This window comes from Ornithodoros turicata, chromosome 8, assembly GCF_037126465.1.
Source record: "Ornithodoros turicata isolate Travis chromosome 8, ASM3712646v1, whole genome shotgun sequence".
Lineage (NCBI taxonomy): Eukaryota > Metazoa > Arthropoda > Arachnida > Ixodida > Argasidae > Ornithodoros > Ornithodoros turicata.
Window position 1 is genome coordinate 11,598,132 of NC_088208.1, and position 19,935 is coordinate 11,618,066.

The following is a 19,935-nucleotide window of genomic DNA, read 5'->3' on the forward strand; positions in this document are numbered from 1 at the left end:
CCGAGTGAGGGTTCTATTATGTGTGCCCTGACGCGGTAACGCCGAATTCTGACCTCGCCGGGCAGGGACCTGTAGAGGTTTGCTTTGTTCTGGGTCACATGTGCTTAGTGGTGTTATGTGGTATCTCTTTGTCATCTTTTGGGGACTTGTGTTTAGATGACTCCTATCACACAGGGGCGGCTTGCGTAGTACGCGGGCTTTAGGTGATACATGTCGCATAGCGGCGCCTTGCCGCATTGACCAGTGACCGGTGACGATTTGCGTTCAAGGATAAATAGTATCTTAATTGTATTTCAAATACTTTCTGAAGTATTTCGTCCTCTATCTTAATTACTTTAATTTTCATGTATTTATACTGTATCTTAATTACATTCTAACGTCAGTATTTATTATCTTATCTTAATTACATTCTAACGTCAGTATTTATTATCTTATCTTAAATACATTTTTGAGTATCTTGTACATGTCTGTTCGTCCCACAGTGCCAGCTAGACCCGTGCTGAGGTAGTCGTGCATCCCTATACTACCATCACCACCATGATAATGTTGCGTGTTCAGTGATTACCGGATACTCAGCACATGTGAGGTCCTGAACGGCATGCAAAGAATTGATCGGGAAATTCTGTTGTACAACCCGGCACACTAGCTGACCTTTCAACTTATAAGAAATGAAGCCACTTCCGGTTCCTAACCGAGACACTTGTAACAGGTCCTCAACCTTGAAGAAGTGCAGCCTACTGCACGAAAGTCTTGTTTTTAATGTGTATAGTAAACAGTTGATGCTCTTAACCGTCTTTGTTATTTTTGATTCTGCATCGCCGGAAACTTGTACATTGTTTTTCTTCAGGTTCTACGAGACATCTATACGCAAAAGATAAGAGTTTTCGAGTGCTATCGTACGGTACATTGGCACAAGTGGAGGCCGGATGATACCTCTCGTAAAGTCTTCTCTTCCGAGCCTAGTAGGTCAAAATACGCGGCAGAAAAAAGTGCCTGTATGGCTTTTTCTTTTCGATGGGGAAAAATTAGTTCCCCGTAAGTTTTACATGTACTGACACTTTAAAAAAATACAACTTTAGGACATAACACGTTCCATGCTAATTACTGCACAGCATGATACTGTTATCATTTATTAGTCGAGGAGAGGGCGGGACAAACACCTTTCTGTGACCGCCAAGTGTGGGTAATTCCTTTAACTGCAGTGACTTTAGAATTTCATGTCTTTCTCTCTTGTTTCAGAAACTAGTCGCATCTTCGTTCACTACCAAAATGTCGCCGGCTGGTATTCAACGTGAAACTTTTTTTATACGAACAAGAGTTATGAATTACGATCACTGATTAACTGCTGAGTAAGGGATTACTTGTAACTAAATTATTTCCCAAGACTGGGAAAAGGGGTCGCACTTACCACTTTATGCGCGACGCCATTAGCAAAAGGAGATCCATTGATGCCCTCCGGCTCCTGGAACACAATGCAAGCACGTTACTCCAACAGTCAAGTTTTACTAGTCCACAATGTGAAAGCCTGGGTCTGAGCACACAGAAGGACGACACGAACACACGACTCACAAGAGCTGAGTCGTGTGTTCGTGTCATTCCTCTGTGTGCTCAGACTCAGGCTTTTACATTATAGAATTGATCCACCAGCTAGCCTGCATGTTCGCCATCTTGTCAATATACCATGGTATAGCCATCTGCAGATGATTTTACACGACACAACGCAGTACCAACTTGTATTCTCTAACGCAGGAGCAAAAATCATCGAGAAACAATTTCCGCTCGCAGTTTTTCTCTTTTGCTACAGAATGTCCCGAAGTTCAGTTAAACGAGCCGTTGGATGTGACCTACCTAAAAAAGAACACCATTATTTTTCTCGTAACTCGCGATTTCGCGTATATGTTCAGTCGAACTTATCGTGGACAGCACATGCCGGCTACGTTACTCAAAAGCAAAGACTGATATTAAAAGGTAGGAGCAACTTATTCATTTACACATGGTAACAAGACTTTCGTGCACGAGACTGCACTTCTTTAGGTAACCTGAAGAAGTGCAGTCTCGTGCACCAAAGTCTAGTTACCATGTGTAAATAAATAAGTTGCTCCTACCGTTTAATATCACTATTTGGTTTACTCACCACCGGCAACTTGACATCGCCTATTTTTCTGCCTTCGTATCTTCTTTACTCTAAAGCAGTGAGAAAACTGTTCCAGCTAAAACGAGCGTTACGGCAATCAACTCCGTAAGTAAGACTTAACGCGTACAAATCGCTTGTTCTACCGATATTGTTATATGCTTGTACTGTTTGGGACCCGTATATTGTCAGTCACAAAAAGAAATTAGAAAGTGTTCAAAGAAAAGGGGCTCGGTTCATTTATGGGGATTTTCGCACGAGCGCATCTGCTTCTGGGCTGTGCAGTCGAGCAAGACTTAAACGAACGTCGGCTTAAGTTCATTTTCCAACTACACAGCAGCTTTCGCCCTGTCGCTTGCTTGGCCAAAGACACTATTGGTTCAAGGCATAGACATCACCTTCATTTACAAGAACCCTATGCCCGTACAGATGTGTTTAGGAATTCCTTTCACCCCCAAAACAATTCACGAGTGGAACAGTCTTCCGCAGAGTGTTATTAGCGCAAGAGACATTTCCGCATTTATACAAAAGTTGGAATGTTTGTTATATGCCGGCTGAATCCTAAATAAATAAAATATTCCTAACGAGAGGATACAGAGGTAGCAAGCGAGCAGGCGGTATAGATCCATAACTTAAAAACTCGAGACTAGGGGACAAAAAAACGACAAGTCGTTTTTCTTTTTTGTCCCCTAGTTTTGGGTGTTTAAGTTATGGAAATATTCCTAATCTGGCATCTACGGTCACTAATCGGTCACTAATCATCAGTGTGTACAGTCAAATATAAATAGAGTAATAAACTGTACCGTCCCATCCGGTGTAATAGGACCAAGAAGAAGGGCCGAACTATCCATGATTGCAACGCTTTCCACACGATGGGTCCCCAGCACACTAACAGTTCGCCGACAGATTTTTAGGTGGTTGACGCGAGGTCCGACACTTTATTGCTTCCATAATGGCTCGAATGTAGGTGCTGGCGCAGCACGACTTATCAGTTAATGATTTGTGTGCCGATAGATAATAAGCCGTAAAATCGGACAGTTCTTTTATACCTGCCTAGAACTATCGCGCATGTCATTGCACTCTAGCTAATTACGACCGATAACGGCGCAAGACAGTAGGTCTGAGATAATGCTTCGCGATTTGATTGCGTAGTGAAATTAGGCACTGATAGCAACGATGGTGAAATGCAAGGAAGAACAGCATAGGAAACTTTATGTGTTGAAACCTATAGATGTGCGTGTCCGCTCATTTTATCGAACACCGCTTCGTCGAACGCCGATTCATCGACGCCTGACCAAGGTTAGGTCAGGAGGTTCTTTTACGTATTTCGCACGTTGACGGAGACTGACCAAGGTCAGGACAGAAGATCTTTTAACGTATTTCACACGTCGCCGCAAGAACAAGCAGAGACCACCGATTCAAAGAAACGGCGTTTGATGAAAAGTTCAGCAGTCGACGAGACGGCGCTCCATGAAATGTTACGGAACCAGATGCCACCAGACTTAAAGTACGTACTCGGCGTGCAAAGCAATCATTCTAAACAGTATGCCCCGTAATCGGGTAGTCCTATCATTCGTTTCAATGATGGGTGCAGAGCCTGCTATCGTGCGAAGCATTCTTTTTTCAATGTAAACACAAAAACGCGTTTCAAGGAATGGGCGCCACCATTAGCGCTGCCACCCGCCTTAGAGGAACTGTGCACCTGTTGATTTCCGTTTCCCAAGTTTATTCATTTTCCCGTGTGTTTTTCCGTTCATTTTCGTGTTCGCTCGTTTGTTTGTTTGTAAGAAAAAAGAAAAAAAAAAAGACGAGGAGAAATGTTCGTGTTCATTTGGTGCCCGTTCATTTTCTCCCGCTCGGGGACCAGTATAGAAAGGTTATCGCATCGGCCAGAATTCCTCACGTGAACAACTATGCATACCACATGCAGTAGCAAGCAATCTTCTTTTTCCTTTATCTTTAGAACGCTGAATCGCTATTCAGATGTTTACCGGTTGACCAGTTATATGGAATGTTACGTTATCGTCAGTCATGCTCATTCATAGAAATCGATAGGTGGAACGGCTAGAAGAAATGCTGGGCGAGAGAGAGAGAGAGAAGGGGGAGAGCAAAGGAGTTGTACCGAGGCAAGACCGTTTCCCAATGTCCAAGTCAGGAAGGCGCCATGATCGATATTTTTGATTGCGCCGGATTCCACCACAGCCTTTCCACGTGTCTTTCCACCAGGCACGTTCGATGCAATGGCATCCAATCCAATGCAAGTCGCTTTGGCTTTCGCTCTGCGCCGCGTGCCACGCCGTGTGCGAAGTGTGTTTGTTTTGTCTGCCATCACCCGAGCGCTTGGATTCTCTAGGGAACGAGTATCGTACGGTTTAAACCTTGTGCTGCAACATGAAACAAGAGCGCAAGGAACTCGTAGGTGCCACCGTTCGTAACACTCTAGGCCTACCGTATCGATCATAGCGGCTCACATGTTGAGATGTTTCTCTTCGCTGGCTTGGTTTCTAGTTATTATGAGAGTTCTACGTACTCATTGAAGACGGGGGCCACCAGTATTCATCCCAGTGGGAAGAGTGATTTTGGCAGTCCACCCCTGTTGTGTCGTCGCTGGGAACGAGGCTACGGATCGCATGGAAACTGGTGGTTTGAAAGTAACGTGACAAGGTCTATAGGTTTAAAAGCCCAATGCAAGTCTTCTGCCTGAGCGAGGTTTGGTGAATCGTTCTCCCTCAAACGATTTGTACCGGTTTTTAACACGAACCAATCAGGTGGTTGCGTTCCGACTCACTTCCCCTTCTCATTGGTCATCCGTAAAACCGTTCGCGAACCGTTTGAGGAAGGACGATTCGCTAAAACTCCTGATTGATTTCGACGGCGGAAGTCTTTTCACGTGTGGAAATACACCGAAAGCTTTCGTTGAATTACTCTCAGGGCCGACGATAGGTTTAGGCGAGTAAGGCGACCACCTTAGGCCCCGCGCACGAAGCCCTCAACCAGGGATTACCTTTTTAAAAAATATCAAGTACGCACTTAATCGCACGCGCGATCTCCGACTAAAACAGAAATGTGAGAAGAATGTGTTAAGTGCCATTCCGTCATGTGATGAGAAAAAGTCCCACTTTTAAGAAGAATCCGCCAACCCTGCAAGCTATACCGAGGATTTCGCACCCTTCTTTCCTGCTGCCATTTCCCGTACTGCTAAAATCTCCCACTGCGAAAATATTATTGATTTCTTATATTTCCATTACTGCTGGTGTGAAACAGTCCCCGCAATGTGCCTCAGGCCCTGCACACCCCTAGCATCGGCCCTGATTACTCTTAATCGTTGCAAACTGCTTGTTTCGGAAATAACGTTGGAAAATCTCTGTCCACGTCCTGCCGTTGGAAACATCGGCACGTCATGACGAACTGCTGTATACACACGAGAAAAAGCGGAAGCACCCACGTGTATGCGTTTATGCAGCAGCGTGCGTGCACACATCGGTTCGCGTGTTTCATTGTGAAGGGGAGGGGTTTCCTTATCTAGATGTGAATACAAGGCTACTGCGGTGCGGAACGTAGCACTTAAACGAGGCACTAAAATGGAAACATTTATCCCCGACGAAAGAAAGATACCGTTACACTGTAAGAAAAATTTCCCGATTTTACTGTTCAAGTGAGTGCTAGCCCTATTGCCCACATATGCGCTGTAACCCATGTGGTGCACAAAATCCGTTCGGTGTGCTCGTTGCACAATTACGGACTGGGCTTCCGCAGTTTTATATACCGTTTGAAAGGGGCTGTCTTTTCCCCTCTGGGAGCTGCGCAGTGTGCACTCCGAACGAATTTTTTTTGCAATAACTACTTTGCGGCAGACATGCCAGCTACAGAGTTAGCAGACACTTTTGCGTAAAATTACTGTCCTTTTTTTTTCTCTCTTTTTGCAGTGTACCTCGACCACTTATTCACACGAGTCACATCCTCACAGAAGATTCTAGTGGAAGAAAATGCATAGAAAATGCTCACCGAGCCGAAGTTCCCCCCTGTGTTATGTTCAGCATACACACGGTGCCGGAACATCGGGAGTATAGTGTAGGGGAACGTGAGGCACAGTGAGAGGGTGAGAGGTAGAAAAGGAAACTTTGCATTTTTAACTCCACTGGCTTGAACAAATCTTGTTTTATGCTATTCGTACAAAATAAACGTTGTTTTTGAACAGATGCTCCGACAATATAGACGGCTGACTCTTGTAACTGTGTCTCCCATGATCGGGTGGATTGGCACAACCAGTGGGGGAGTGTGATGCCAAGAGCATGCAACGAATTAATTGATGCACAGTCGATTTCGAACGCGTAGCATATGGCTCGAGGCGCATACTGGCAGGAGCGCACCGTGGGTATAGGCAAGACGTCAACAATATATCTTCCGAACAAACAACAACTTTATTTCAGGAGGATCGGTGGGGAGTTTCATCGCCGGGGGCGATACTCTACCCCATTGCTGGAGGTGAAGCGGGGAATGAAGGAATGGGTCCCGTTACAATGTGGATCGAAGTCCTGTGACGTCCAAAAGGGCGAAGAGAGGCTTGATGGCAGAGCGTTAGTGAGCTGGATGCGGCCAGGGGCCAAGCAATTTTGTGAGGGAGAGGAGACGGGAGTCGAGCTCGTTGAGGGAGGCGGAGAGTACGGTGCGGGAAGGGTGGTAATGTGGGCAATGGAGGAGAATGTGCTCGAGATCTACCACAGCACCGCAGTGACTGCAGTGGGGAGAGTTAACGTGTCTCAAGCGGTAGCGCAACAGTGCTGTGAAGGCCACGAGGCGCATTCGATGAACTGATGCGGCGTCTTGGCGAGAGAAAGCGAGCGCTGGGTCAACTCTGCTCGGCATGGCGGGGGGGTAGTATGTCGGCGGTCCGTTGGAGGGTAGCTAGAGAAGTCATGGGGCTTCGCAGTATGGACCGCCGATCGCCTCTCAACAGTGCAATAGGCGTCCGTGTCCGAGACGAGAGAGCTGATTCGGCGGCGCTGTCCGCCAGTTCACTGCCTTCGACACCGCGATGGGCCGGAACACATTGGAAAGCGAGCCTATGTCCTGCTTCGTGGACAAGTTCGTAAGCGTTTAACAGAGCCATAACCAACGGTGCGGAGGAGCCCCGTACGCCAGAATTTTCAATTGCTTGCAGCGCAGATGCTGGGTTAGTAAAGACCACCCAATATATCTTCCATTTAGCAGTGCCATATCAGGAACGTCGGGGGGATATATATTTATTCAAGGAAAATGTCTGCCAGACCAGGAACGTCGGGATCGGCCAACAAATTGGGCCTTTTCTTGCTCTGCCTCAGAAAACTGATTTCGTATTTCACCGACGGTATTCTCTGCTGTCAGAAACCCGACTTTATGTAGAAGCCCTGTTCACCACCCTGACGTACACCGCTTCAGTGTGCCCCATGTGTTCCCGTCACCCTTAAATTCTGTTTTTTTTTATTATTAGTTTTTAATCTTCCTGGGAACAGCACGGCAAGCGATGCTGCCCCAACGACAGCTTGATAAACCTTTTTCGGTACAAATGCGGTGTCAATTTGGGTGTAGGTCGTTTCGCACACTGCAGTTATACCTTTCCGCGGCAAAAGTTTGTATGGAGGGTGTTAGGTCTGCTTATAGCGATGTGCAAGTGCAACGCTGATTAATGAGTTCACTGAATGATAACCATCTGTAAATCCTCTACACATACACAAAAGCTTGAACATGCGAGTGAAGCATTACATTTCTCCTTTTTCCTACCCCATCCCTGACTTCCGTTGTTCTTATTTCGTGCCTGGAATCTATCCGATTGATGCAGACGCATCAGAAATGATTCAATCGCAGCCCTTGGTAACTTGCGTGTGTTACGTACGGCCTAGCAAATGCATTTGAGGAATAACCCCCACAGCTCCCGGATGCGAATCGTGACCAGCCATGTACGATAAAGCGGTGTCAAGGTCACGTCGTGCCACGCATAAAGCCGTGCGGATTAAGCTCGGTAGATGATCGCGATGTCTGCCGAAGCAAACGTTTTCACGTGAAATTGGGCGTCGTGTGTGAGATAATAGACGTCTCTGAAGTGAACGTTGGTTGCTCGGGTGAAATGGTCGGGGAAAACCCTACTTGGCGAAAAGGGTGCGTCCAACATGACTAGGACATCGCGGTCAGCAGCCTGGTGATACGATGCTTCGGGGAAAAAAGAAAAATAAAGTGGCGAAAAATTTCAATCCCGTACATAAAGAATATAAAGTTCTGCGTATAAAAAAGGTAAAGAAGAAATATAATGCACAAACGAGGCAAAGATGGCCTGTTTAGTCGTTCTGGTCAGCTGGTCTGGGCAGCTCGCTGCGCTGGTTCTTGTGACATGAGTTGGTCTTGCTTTTCCACTAGTCATCCACATGATGAACGCCCGTATTCTTACAATTTTAAATCTTAGTGACTGGAGAATGAAAAGTTCGTTTATGCTTTTCTTTCTTGTTTTTTTTTATTCGTCCCGAAACGAAAATCCGTAGCCGTAACGGGAAAGCCGTATTTCTGTCCCAGATAGTCAAACTTACCAGGGATTTTGCAATATCCACGTAAGATCTTGATTCTTTTTGTAGCACTAGTCAAGAGTTGCGCTAATGTTTACCGAGACCTAAAAACTTGTTGCATTTCGTATTTCAGTAGGGGCCTACCTACACAGGTAGGTCACCTACAAGATGAAAATACAAATTTCGTATTTTTGTGCTAAACAAAAAAAAAAGAATAACAAATAAATAATAAAGAATAAAAATAAAAGATATTTATTTACACTATGATGTGTTCGCTAATGCTCGCTCAAAAAATCCAAGTGGTGCAAGAATTAGAATTTTGTTATTTTCAATTTTTAGTGGAGCAATACGAATAAATATTTTTTCTTTCTTCTTTTTTTTTTTCACTTTCTGAGATTGATATGCAAACGACCGGTCCGTGGTACTGCGGCCAAGCGTTTGACACGAAAAAAATAAGAAATAAGTAAAGAGGAAGCAAGAAAACTGAAGACCTTGCTAGGAGACCATGAAGAATTTCCCACTGTTCTGCGTGTTTCTAAGCAAGCCGATAAGGAAGGTACGGAGCGAGGACCACGAGGCACGAGAAAAATTCCATGGGCACGATTCCGTGGGGCTACATTAAAGTAGTTCTGAGGTGACATAAGTATGTGGCTCGAAACTCCGTTTCATTCGTCGAGCTGTCCGTTACCACAAGACACAGAAAGTTGGCGCGGACGACCGGCACGCTCGGCTCGCGTGACGTCGGCAAGTCCCCCGTGCCTTTCCTCTCTGTCCATGCACGCGCCGCTAACACCCGCTTGAGCTGCGCCGGCATACGTCAGGGGCCACATGATTGGCACCGACAGGGTATCAGTGACGTCATGACGTATGTACCCTCCTTCTTCACTTTGGTCTCAGACGCGACTCTCCAAGAGTGGATTATTTATTTATTTTATTTTATTTTTTACTTTTTTTGCATTTTCAAGGTCTTTGGGGAGGCTGGTTACCTGCACGCCAGGGTTGCTAGCTTTCGCCATCAAAAACACCGGCGTAGTGAGTGAGACCAAACGGGAGAGGATAATTTTTTTTTTAGTTCCGTGTTAGCGCCGCGAAACAACTGTGGCTATGAGCGGCGTGCAGACGTGGACAGATGGAGAGAGGATAGCAGGAAGGAGTTGGAGACAGGGGGGGGTTAGTATGCGTCCTGGGCCGACTTCAGGGGGAACTGTGCCGACATTCGTCTGGAAAGTCTTCGGAAAACCCGGGGAAAACTTCAGACGGCACAGCCGGTGACAGGATGCGAACCCGTGTCATCTCCCAGTCTCGGCGTGGAAGGCGGTCATCCTAACTACTATGCCACGGGAGCTGGTGGAGGAGTAAATCATGTTTGCGAGCTACAGGTCACCTGCTCTCGTGGTTCTTTCTCGGGAGCTCATTTTATTTGTTGCAGAACACGTCGGGGCCAAAACAAAAACAAAGAGATGGGGATATATTTATTACAAGACAAAAGAAAAGAAAGAAACAGAAATAGGAGGAAAATGTCAGCCAAACGAGTGTCGGTTTGCAATCCCACACGTAAAAATAACACAATAAATAAAATACAAAGAGAAGCAGATCAGAGGAAAGTGCATGAGGCTGACATATGACGGTGGTACCGGCGATATGCGGACCACCTCTGTGCTCCTTTAAACGCGAGAAAGAAGCTGTAGTTTAGAATATTGGTCTGAAAGGTTGCGCATGGGCGGTATAGCTTGTGACCAGCGTGTTCCAACTATAGAGCAGTGGCCCAGCCCAGTGAAGCAGGCTGTAAAACGGGCTGTTACGGCTGTTACGGGCTGTGCAGTTCGCCCCGTCTTGTGTGTGCCTTTTGTCTGTGTTTGTGGCTGCGGCGGTGTGAACTTGCCAGGCTGTAAAAGTTGACCGTGGCTAGACAAAAGGTAGGGTTACACAGGTTGGAGCCCAACCTAGAACCGGCATCGAACTTGCCCGGGCCCATATTATGAAAGCCGAGGCTGTCCCAGGCCCGCAAAAAGAAGGCACTATCCGGCCCGCCCCATCCCTCTGTCCGGGCTCAGGCTTTAGGTAAGCCGGAGCTCGTGCAGTGCTCTAGTTCGAATTGGTTTTCACAATGTGTTTCAACGAACATATGAACGCCCAAAATAAGAATAAAAATAGAATATACAGTGAGCCCTCGTTAATATGACAACTGCCGTTCCCGCGAATTTTGGTCATAAAGCGAATTGTCATCTTAACGAGAAACGCACACTCCGCGGACCAGACACACCGCTATACGCACAACTAAAAGCCGACATAATTATGATTTATTTTCTGAAAAATCTGTTAACCATGACTACGTTCAAACAATTTTCAGTCATTAATTTTCTCTAAATGGACAATACCACCATCAACTGCGGGCACGTTATCGACCTTTATCTGCTCAAAAAATAACAAGGCAACCTGTAGGGCTTCGCTTGCCTGCTTCGAGTAACGCCGCTCTTCATTCCGACTTGCAAATCAGACCTGTTGGGCTTCATTCCGACCATCCTTACGTGAAAACAGCAGCACAGTGTGACCTGGTCCCCGCCTTTTTAACCACTTCGGTGGTTCGAAAAGCGATATGAGTATAATCCCGAGGTCAGCGATTTCAGGGGACATCCCAAACCATGACGCTCTACTTTAACACGTGTCGCCCTCTGAACGAGGTACCAGATAGCCCCTCCCGGGGGCTACTCTGAGGGTCATGTGACATGGTCATAATAGCGGTAAGATAATGCCTGTGTTTCACCCTACTTGTGGCAAAAATCTTGGTAATTGTCCGATAAACGGATTGTCATATTAACGAGGGGGATTTACATGCCGGCGGAACGGTTCCCGAGAAAAACGTTCATAAAGCGAGTATGTCAGATTAACGGGGGTCATATTAACGAGGGTTCACTGTAGTTCATTATTAGAGAGTTTTAGAGGCTATGGGACGGTAACGGCAGTGACGATTCCAGCTTCCCGTTGTAGGCAAGAAAAACGTGAGAAGCCAATCATGCCCGTCCTTTCAATCGAGTGCTATCAGATTTGTGAGCTTTAATTTGACAACATTGGTTACCGTATTGCTTTCGTAGAGTGGTTCCGATCAAGTAAGACTGCACCTGACCTGTTGTCATCCTGATTATCACTGTTCACCAATTTGACAGGAAAATCAGAACGAATTGTAAAAGATTTTGCGTGACTTCAGGAAGCACCTCGACTGTCTTTTTACGCATTCTCCTCGAGCATAATCGATTCACCTAGTAAAACGTCACATACGTAAATCACGCTGGGGAAACAGTACATATAATTGAGTGTTATAAAAAATTGCTCCTGGAAGGGGAGAGATGGGCAAAGTGCAGTTTGCTGGTCATCCAGTTCGTGCGGTCTCCACATAGGTAAGTCGCAAAACGCACCTCTTTCGCAGGATATCGTGTTCGTGAAATAAACGTAATCATGCGGACACGGTCACATGACCACAGCATTTTTAGTTCCTGTGTGCTGGTGACCTGAACGGATGGTGAACGGAAAACTAGGAAGCACAACAGAGCAGCTGGTGCTGACCTTGTCGTCTCTTTCTCTGCCTGTTCTTCAGTACGAACTCAGGTTTGCGCTTTCCTCAACATCACCGTGAATCGTATTTCGGGTACCACGTCGTAACTCCGTCTTCCAAGCAGATGGAAGATTCTTCAACTTCTATGTTGGGTAGTGATCCTGTGTACTCTTCCTGTTATTGTGATCCGAAAATGACATCACGGTTAAAAGAAATCACGTTTAATTGTTTAATTTCGTGCGTCACGGATGTACGATTTTTAAAGCTTACGGAGAACAAAAATTTAAAGTAAGGCCCAGAAAGAAAGTACACTTCAAACAAGCTCAGGCGTGACATTGGCGTCCTTCATCCGACAGCTAGTGCTCAGAAGGCTGCTTGGCCACCCGGTAGCTGCCAACCCACCTCCACGAGTAGATACGATTGTTGTCTTCTTTCCTCAAAAGCATCCTCATCTTACATTGTGGACGTTGTTTCACTTCTTGATTGTAATGATACGTCGTTGTCTTCTCCGGTGTTTCCTTTGCAGACAATTGCCTCGTCTTTCCAGGCAGCCGCCGGAGTCCCTGACCTATTAAATGTGAGTCAGTCTCCACGTATTCCGTTCTCCAGCATCGCATGTCTCCCAGCTAGCCCTTCGGTGACGTGACCATGTGACGTTGCACGCAACACTCGCAGGCAGGCGGGGAAGGACGTTTCCGCACCGAAGGCCTTCTACTCGTGCGTGTCCGACAGTACGGGACCGCTCCGGGGGAAACGGTCTTCGTGGGTGCCGCCCTGACGTGTCAACAATGCAAGGGTCTTTGCTGGACAAACACGGTTCCGCATTCATGGAATTTCCGCACCGAAGGTCTTCTGCGAGTGGCTGGCGACATGACATGTGATGAAGCGCCCACTGGCTGCGCCGCTCTCACACACCAATTTGATAATAGCGTCGGCAGACACGCACTGTTCAGGCCCTATTGGGACACGATAACGAGCAACGGATACGTCATGATACGGCGTGCTTTACCGCTGGCGTTGGGAACGCTCCAGCAGAGCTTCACCACATAACACACTCTGTACTAGCCATTGCTTTAAATGACACGGCTCTGATTTCAGGTGAGAGCAGGCGTTCGCATTTTTGTCTACACATTAGCTCGGACACTGACGTGGGGGACCATGGGGTGGGGGACCCTTTGAGCGTCTTCGATCGATCTTAATATCCACTACCCTCAACTCCACGTCATCTTATCTAAGCATATAGCTATAGTAGTGACGGTACCCGCAACTGTGAGGCAAAAAAAAGCTAAATGACGAAGAACTCCGAATTCTGAAAAAATAAATAAATAAATAACAAACTTTGAAAACGTTATCCGAATATGCCACAAAATAATCCCCGGTAATCGCACAAATGGATGCCGAAAGAGATGCGCACAAAAATATAAATCTTCCTCCTGTCATACGTCATGCAATCTGGTAAGACAGGTAACGTTTCTCTGATGAAACGTTACTTGACGTTACTTAAGCGTTACCTCCTGACGAAATTGTAAAACCTGTAGTTTCCACTAACGCATGACGTGGTGAAATGGATCAAGGCAAAATTAAGAAGTCGACATTCGGTCCGCTCGTCTAACACAAAATTCAATTTATACTTGAAAGCAAAGTACACACACACACACACACACACACAAAAAGAGAGAGAAAGAGAATCCACTTCTGCCTCCGTGTGCACAAGAGGCACCACGAGCATCTTCCACACGACGCGTTCTCCGACGTCTTGTCGGAGGCCATTCTATCGTTTGCTATAGGAAGTATGGCAGCATTGCTTCAGAGAGGCAATTCCTAGACAGGTTAATTGTGCTAAAACGTCTTTTTTTCACAGTTTTGTCCGTTCTCTCTGGATTGGATTGGATTGGAAAAGAAAGAAAAATATGGATAGGTTAGTCCCGACCCAGTCAGAACTGGCTACTCCAAAACGCGTTTGTTGGTAAACAAAAAGAAAGAAAAAGGTCAGCTACGAAAAATAGGACAAACAAACAAACAACCAAGCAGGATAAAGCATAAAGGAAGACGGGGGAAAGGAAAGGGGGAGACGTTCGACGCCGAGAATCACTCACTGCACAATGTGACATTGTGTCCGTTCTCTCTCTGCCTGGGTTTCCCGTAGCTTATTCGTAAGGACATGAACGAAATTATACTAGAATGTCTGGAATTCCTTTCCTTAGGTGATCTGGGGTAGCCGGCCCTCGTGATGAGGGCTACAATCCCCATTTTTTTCTTTCTTTCAATCAATCAATCATTATACTAGAAGACATCACGAAGACCTATGGTAAAATATGCTGTAACGTTTTGTACGGGGGGGGGGGATATATTTATTATAACAAAAAAAAAAAAAAGGAGGAGGGAAAGGCGGCTTTGTACGGGTTCGACACATGCAACCGCTTTTGGGGCAAGGTGCAGATATCGACAACTTTTGACGGGATGAACGAAAAAAAAACAAAAAGAATAAATTTTAAAGTCCCATCATGTGCATGCGGGGGAAAAAGGGGAAGTTTCTAATCTCCATCTAATAGTGACGTCATAATAAAGCAAACACACAATCAGCCTGTCACGCAAAGTACTCACCATCGAGTTGTGTGTCTCCCACACACACACACACACACACACACACACACACACACACACACACACACACACACACACACACAAACACACATACATTGGATGGTAATGGGGTGGGCGATTCACCGCCGCTGGAGGCGGTCTCTGTGTCTCCCGACATGTACAGTGTATGCGAGATATTGCCCCGATTTCTGTAACGCTCACATGACAAACCTCTACTCCGGTCACGGTCTGCTGCTTGGGGGGAAAGTTCGGGCTGCCATCGAGACAGACGCTACTTGGAGACATGCAACTGGAATACCCCATTGCAATATGACACTTCCATATCTTGAATACCGCGGAATAGGAGCACGTGTGGTTTAATGCAATGATCGACTTCAACCCATTAGTCGCCGCACTAAAGAAGCTTTGATGTTACGAATGGAGTTGAGACCGCAGCACAGAAGGTTCCACGCCGCTCCCGCACTCGCGTCAAATCACGGGTAAGTTACTGAAACAAAGTAACTGGGTTAATCTAGAAAGAAAAGTGCAACTGAGCTACAGTTACTGTTTTTGAAATTTAACTAACTACAGTGAACCCTCGTTATTATGACCATGGTCGTTCCCGAAAATTTTGGTCATAATGCGGAACTGTCATATTAACGGGAGGGATTTGCAGATCTTTCACTGCATTGTTCCCCAGGAGTATGGTCGTAAAGCGGGTATGTCAGATTATCGGGGGTCATATTAACGAGGGTTCACTGTACAACTATATCGGTACCACTGTTAAAGCAACCTAATTAATTTACAGTTCCATTTGAAAAAAAAAAAGCTTTTTAGTCGCAAAAAATTGTGGGAGTGCATGTGCGGGTCGTTGTCACAGTTAATTTGCAACAGCTTTATGTTTTATTGCTTATATGTATCAAAAGCTGGAAAAGAAGCATTGGTCTTTGGGGATGAGCAAAAAAAAAAAAAAAGAAAAGAAAAATAGTTAGGGGTAGTTCGGAAACATGTGAAGAGATGTTGGAGGGTCGGGACTCGGGATAGTTCACTGAATGACAGGCGCTGTTGCCTGCTGTTTTGTTTGATGTACGAATTTGTTAGACTCTATTTGATGTAAGCCACGGGTGTTCCTGTGAAAGGTCAAATGAATGATTGATCGGAGAAAAAACGTAAAATATGGAGATATGAAACCCGATAAAGTCGGGCCTTTAGGAAACACGGGCCTAACCGCACTACCTGCGGTTGCATTGCAGGGTACGCGCTCATTTGACCCGCAACCCCCAGCTACTCTGAATTGGTATCCGAAAAATCGCAAAACGGCACGGGTAACCGTGAACGTACACGCATGCGCGCTCACCTCCAGTTACGAGATGCAGTTTGATGTGTTCACATTTTAACATTCGATTCACGACAATCTGTAAACTTCTATGGAATTCATGCAAAATATCCCGCTGCAGAATATCCCGCTGGGCCTGTTGGGGGGGGGGGGGAGGGGGCACGTCACACTCTTCAAAATGAACTTCACCACATATGGTGAAGTTCATCACAAATGGACACTGGAGGCGTACGCCTTTTTGTGACACTTATGCTGTTCATAATTGTCACAAAAAAGGCGTACGCCTCCTGTTTTCAACAAATCAGAGCAGAAAACGATATCATTCGAGATGATGTTTGCGCTAGGAGCGCGCTATGCGGCGAAGTTCATTTTGAATGGTGCAAGGTATGAGTAAAAGCGCTAGGCAACCCCAAAAACAATAATAAGGACGTAACGAAAGAAAAAAAAAAATGCAAAACAAACAAACAAAAAAACGGTTACCATACATACAGCTCTGCGTGCGCTTGTGTATGTGATTTTATTTTTTCCCGGTTCATCCTCGTTTTTGTTTTTAGACATGATGGCAGACATGGATGGAGTTGGACGGACTAAAAATAATACGGAGAGGTTGAACTTGTCACCTGACAAGTTCTGCTACTCCGAGAAAAAAAATTGATGTTCTTAGGCTGGAACGCATAGAAAGGACAAATACATACAAAGCCTCAAGTGCCTAAGAAACTAATGATGAAAGAATGAAGTCACTGAAAAGGTTAGCCAGCTGTAGTAACCTTTTCAGTGACTTCCTGCTTTCATCATTTGTTTTGAGATTGTTTACCACCTTTAATCACTTCTATGAAAATTGTAAAGTTGGCTAGACGCCTGTGCTCCAAGGTGTCCATCTTCTTCGGTTCCAGGTTCGAGCCCAGCAAATAGTTAATATTTTTGTACAAGTTAGTAGTGGATGTCACACGATCTACGCATCTTTGAAACTTCGCCAATGAACATCTAGTAGCCTGACATATGATGGCACAAATAGCTTCCTTATTACAACCGCTGCCAGCGATTGCCAAGTAAAAACCTACACATGGGGTGTGCCCCGTCTGACTGGCATAACGGTGAGATGCTTAGGAATTAACATACTTGTTTCTTCCTCTGTCACGGAAGTCGTAAGAGGGTGTCTGGAGTGAAAATTGAAGGAAGACCGCAGTGAGAAACCGGGCACGCCGAATATTTTTTTTTTTTTCTCCTCAACAGCGATATTTTATCGGTCACAGCTATCCATAGCCTGGATATCATATCCAAGCAAACACCGCCAATCGTTATAAGGAACGTCGCGGTCGTCGTCAAGTTCTGTCGGAATAGCCAGTTATTGTTGTTGTTATAGGAAAATTTAATGAGACAGGTATGAGACAGGTATGGTCACATGTTCAGGGGCTGCAGGATGACGCAACGATTATGTACAACGGTTATTTACAACATGGTGATCGATGAAATGATATGATATAGTTCACGGCGGCGTGCCCTTGATCGTAACGCAGCCACCTCGGGCTGAAAGCGACGGATGGAAGCGCCATCGACGAAGAAACCTGTCATCTCCAATAGCGAACAGTTCCCGCTGCAACTCAGTAGTGAGCAGTATGCGCGCTCTCCGCACCAAGCAAAAAATGGGCACATCTCGACGACGTTGCGCGACTGCCTTACAACGAGCCTCCCAAAGCACAACCGCGCCGCAAGCTGTGAGAAGTACACTAAGGCGGTGTGGGTGACGTTGGTTAAAGCGCACTGGGCATACTATGTTCGTGCTTCGTCGGACAAGGTTCCAAAAGACGCGAGCAATGCGGCAGGCAAACAACACGTGCATGTTTGTCTCGCGTTCACTGCAGTAAGGGCACAAATCTGTCGCTGTTACGTGCCACGAGTACAGGCGGTCCCGTGTGGGTTGCACGCCCCACGCGAAAGACCACATGGTGTCCCGCAGAAGTCCAGGGAGCCATGTAAACACCGTCCATGCTATGTTTGACGCCTGCTCAACACGCACTCGAAGGCTCTCGCTCGCTGACACGGAGTCCAGCAACAGCGCACCAGCCATCGAAGAGGGGGAAGCCGCAACGAGGCTGCCATCAGGAACAAGGGGCGAGAGCTGTTGGTAGTACGTATGAACCGCGGCGTGAAACCCCAATGGTGCTACCGCCCGTGAACCACTGACAGGGTTTGGCCCGAGGAGTTCCACCCAGTAGGTGAGCAGCACTTTCGCCGGCGAGTCTTCCTCAGCGTGCACAATTCGCAACGTGGTGCTGAGAGCGATGCCCCGATTCATAAGCCCGATATCTGGAAGGTTCATCCCGCCCTTAGAATTCGTAAATGCCAGCATGGTCCGTAGGACAGGGCCTCTCCGCTTTCTCCAGAACAATGACAAGAGGCAAGAGTGCACCCGAACGACGACTGCACGTGGGGCAATAGAAACGTGACTAAGATGCCACAAGCGTCCCGGTAAGACAGTACGTGCGAGGAACGATCGTTCACAATACGACAGGTCAAATGCCTGTGTCGCATCACACTTCGTCTGGAGCTCCTCCAGCGCCCTGAACCAGTTATCGACCTTTGGGCCGCGGCAGTCGAACACAATGTGAGCCAGTTATTAAATGCATTCGGAACAGCGTAACCAGCAGTGTCGTAAGGTGAACTCGCGACAGAGTGCATGATACTCCGCCTTACCCTGCAGATTACCACCTTATCATACGTATATTATGTTGTATCACCACTTTCGCTGTAAAACATAGAGCGCAGATTCACACTGACAAACAAACGTGCCTAAAGAAGACAGGAGGAGAGCATGACGAAAGACAACCGCGCTGGATGTGTCTTTCATCGATCCAGCTCAAGTTAGAACGAGGTGCCCCCCCCCCCCCCCGAAACGTCAGCTCATCCAGCAACACTAGCAGACATAGCATGGCGATGCTTTCAGTCGCAGATATCCCGACCGAGTTCAGTCGCAGTACTTTACTAGTTTAGGTTGCCAAAGGGGGACAACGGACAAAGCAGGAGACACCACAACAGCAACAGCTTACCCTCAACTGACGAATTTAATGCAAGGAAACAAAAACATCTGAACTACGACATATGATGACGTCAACAGTAATGACAGCAGGTTTAGCACACTCAAACGGCGATATCACGATATGTGCGACTCTCCGTTAGATAAGTTGAGATCGATAGGTTGAGGTAGGTAAGATAGGTTGAGAGTAAACTGCTTCTGTTGTGGTGTCTCCTGCTTTGTACGTCGCCCCCCTTTGGCAGCCTAGACTAGTAATGTCACACTAACTACTCCAACTTTGCACATTGGTTCAGTCGCAGTCTCGGCAGGTGAGCCTGCAACAAGTCTAACAATGTGCGACATATTTGGTAAACGGTCTATCTGGCATACTTACTCTCCCGAGAAGTGCTTAGATGTTTAGCAAACAAGTTTTAAAAATTAGCATTGCAACCGAGGCAGCTTCAAAGTGGTGGTGGTGGTGGTGATAGGGCTTGCCGCTGTCGGCCTCACGTATGTGGGCAACGTCACGACTCACGCCCTGGGGGAATGTGCGTCCTGGGCCGACTTCTAAGGGAACTGTGCCGACATATGTCTGAAAGCGTCTGAGGAAAACCCAGGAAAAACCCCAGACACAGCCGGCACCGGGATTCGAACCCGGGTACCTCCCAGCTTCAAAGACATCGTTGTGGCGTACGTTTGAAAGACGAATCAGAGGGCAGCACACAGGTAGTTGGCATTGGTTCGAAGCTCGTCTGCTTCGTTGTTTGGTCCATGGCCACATATAGCCCA

General features: G+C 46.5%; 1 protein-coding gene across 2 annotated transcripts in view; it reads right to left on the reverse strand.

Annotated features, from left to right (window-relative positions):
• LOC135366457 (solute carrier family 23 member 2-like) overlaps nucleotides 1-19,935 on the reverse strand; it is a 51,613-nt gene that overhangs the window by 21,038 nt on the left and 10,640 nt on the right. The window contains exons 1-2 of one of the 2 annotated variants that reach the window (XM_064599170.1): nucleotides 2,935-3,049; nucleotides 1,409-1,462 (exon numbers count right to left, since the gene is read on the reverse strand). In XM_064599170.1, coding sequence (XP_064455240.1) covers nucleotides 1,409-1,462; nucleotides 2,935-2,982 — 102 coding nt within the window. In that variant the 5' untranslated portion in view covers nucleotides 2,983-3,049. Of the gene's footprint in view, nucleotides 1-1,408; nucleotides 1,463-2,934; nucleotides 3,050-19,935 lie in introns of those variants that run through there. The other variant, XM_064599171.1, reaches the window with a different exon arrangement.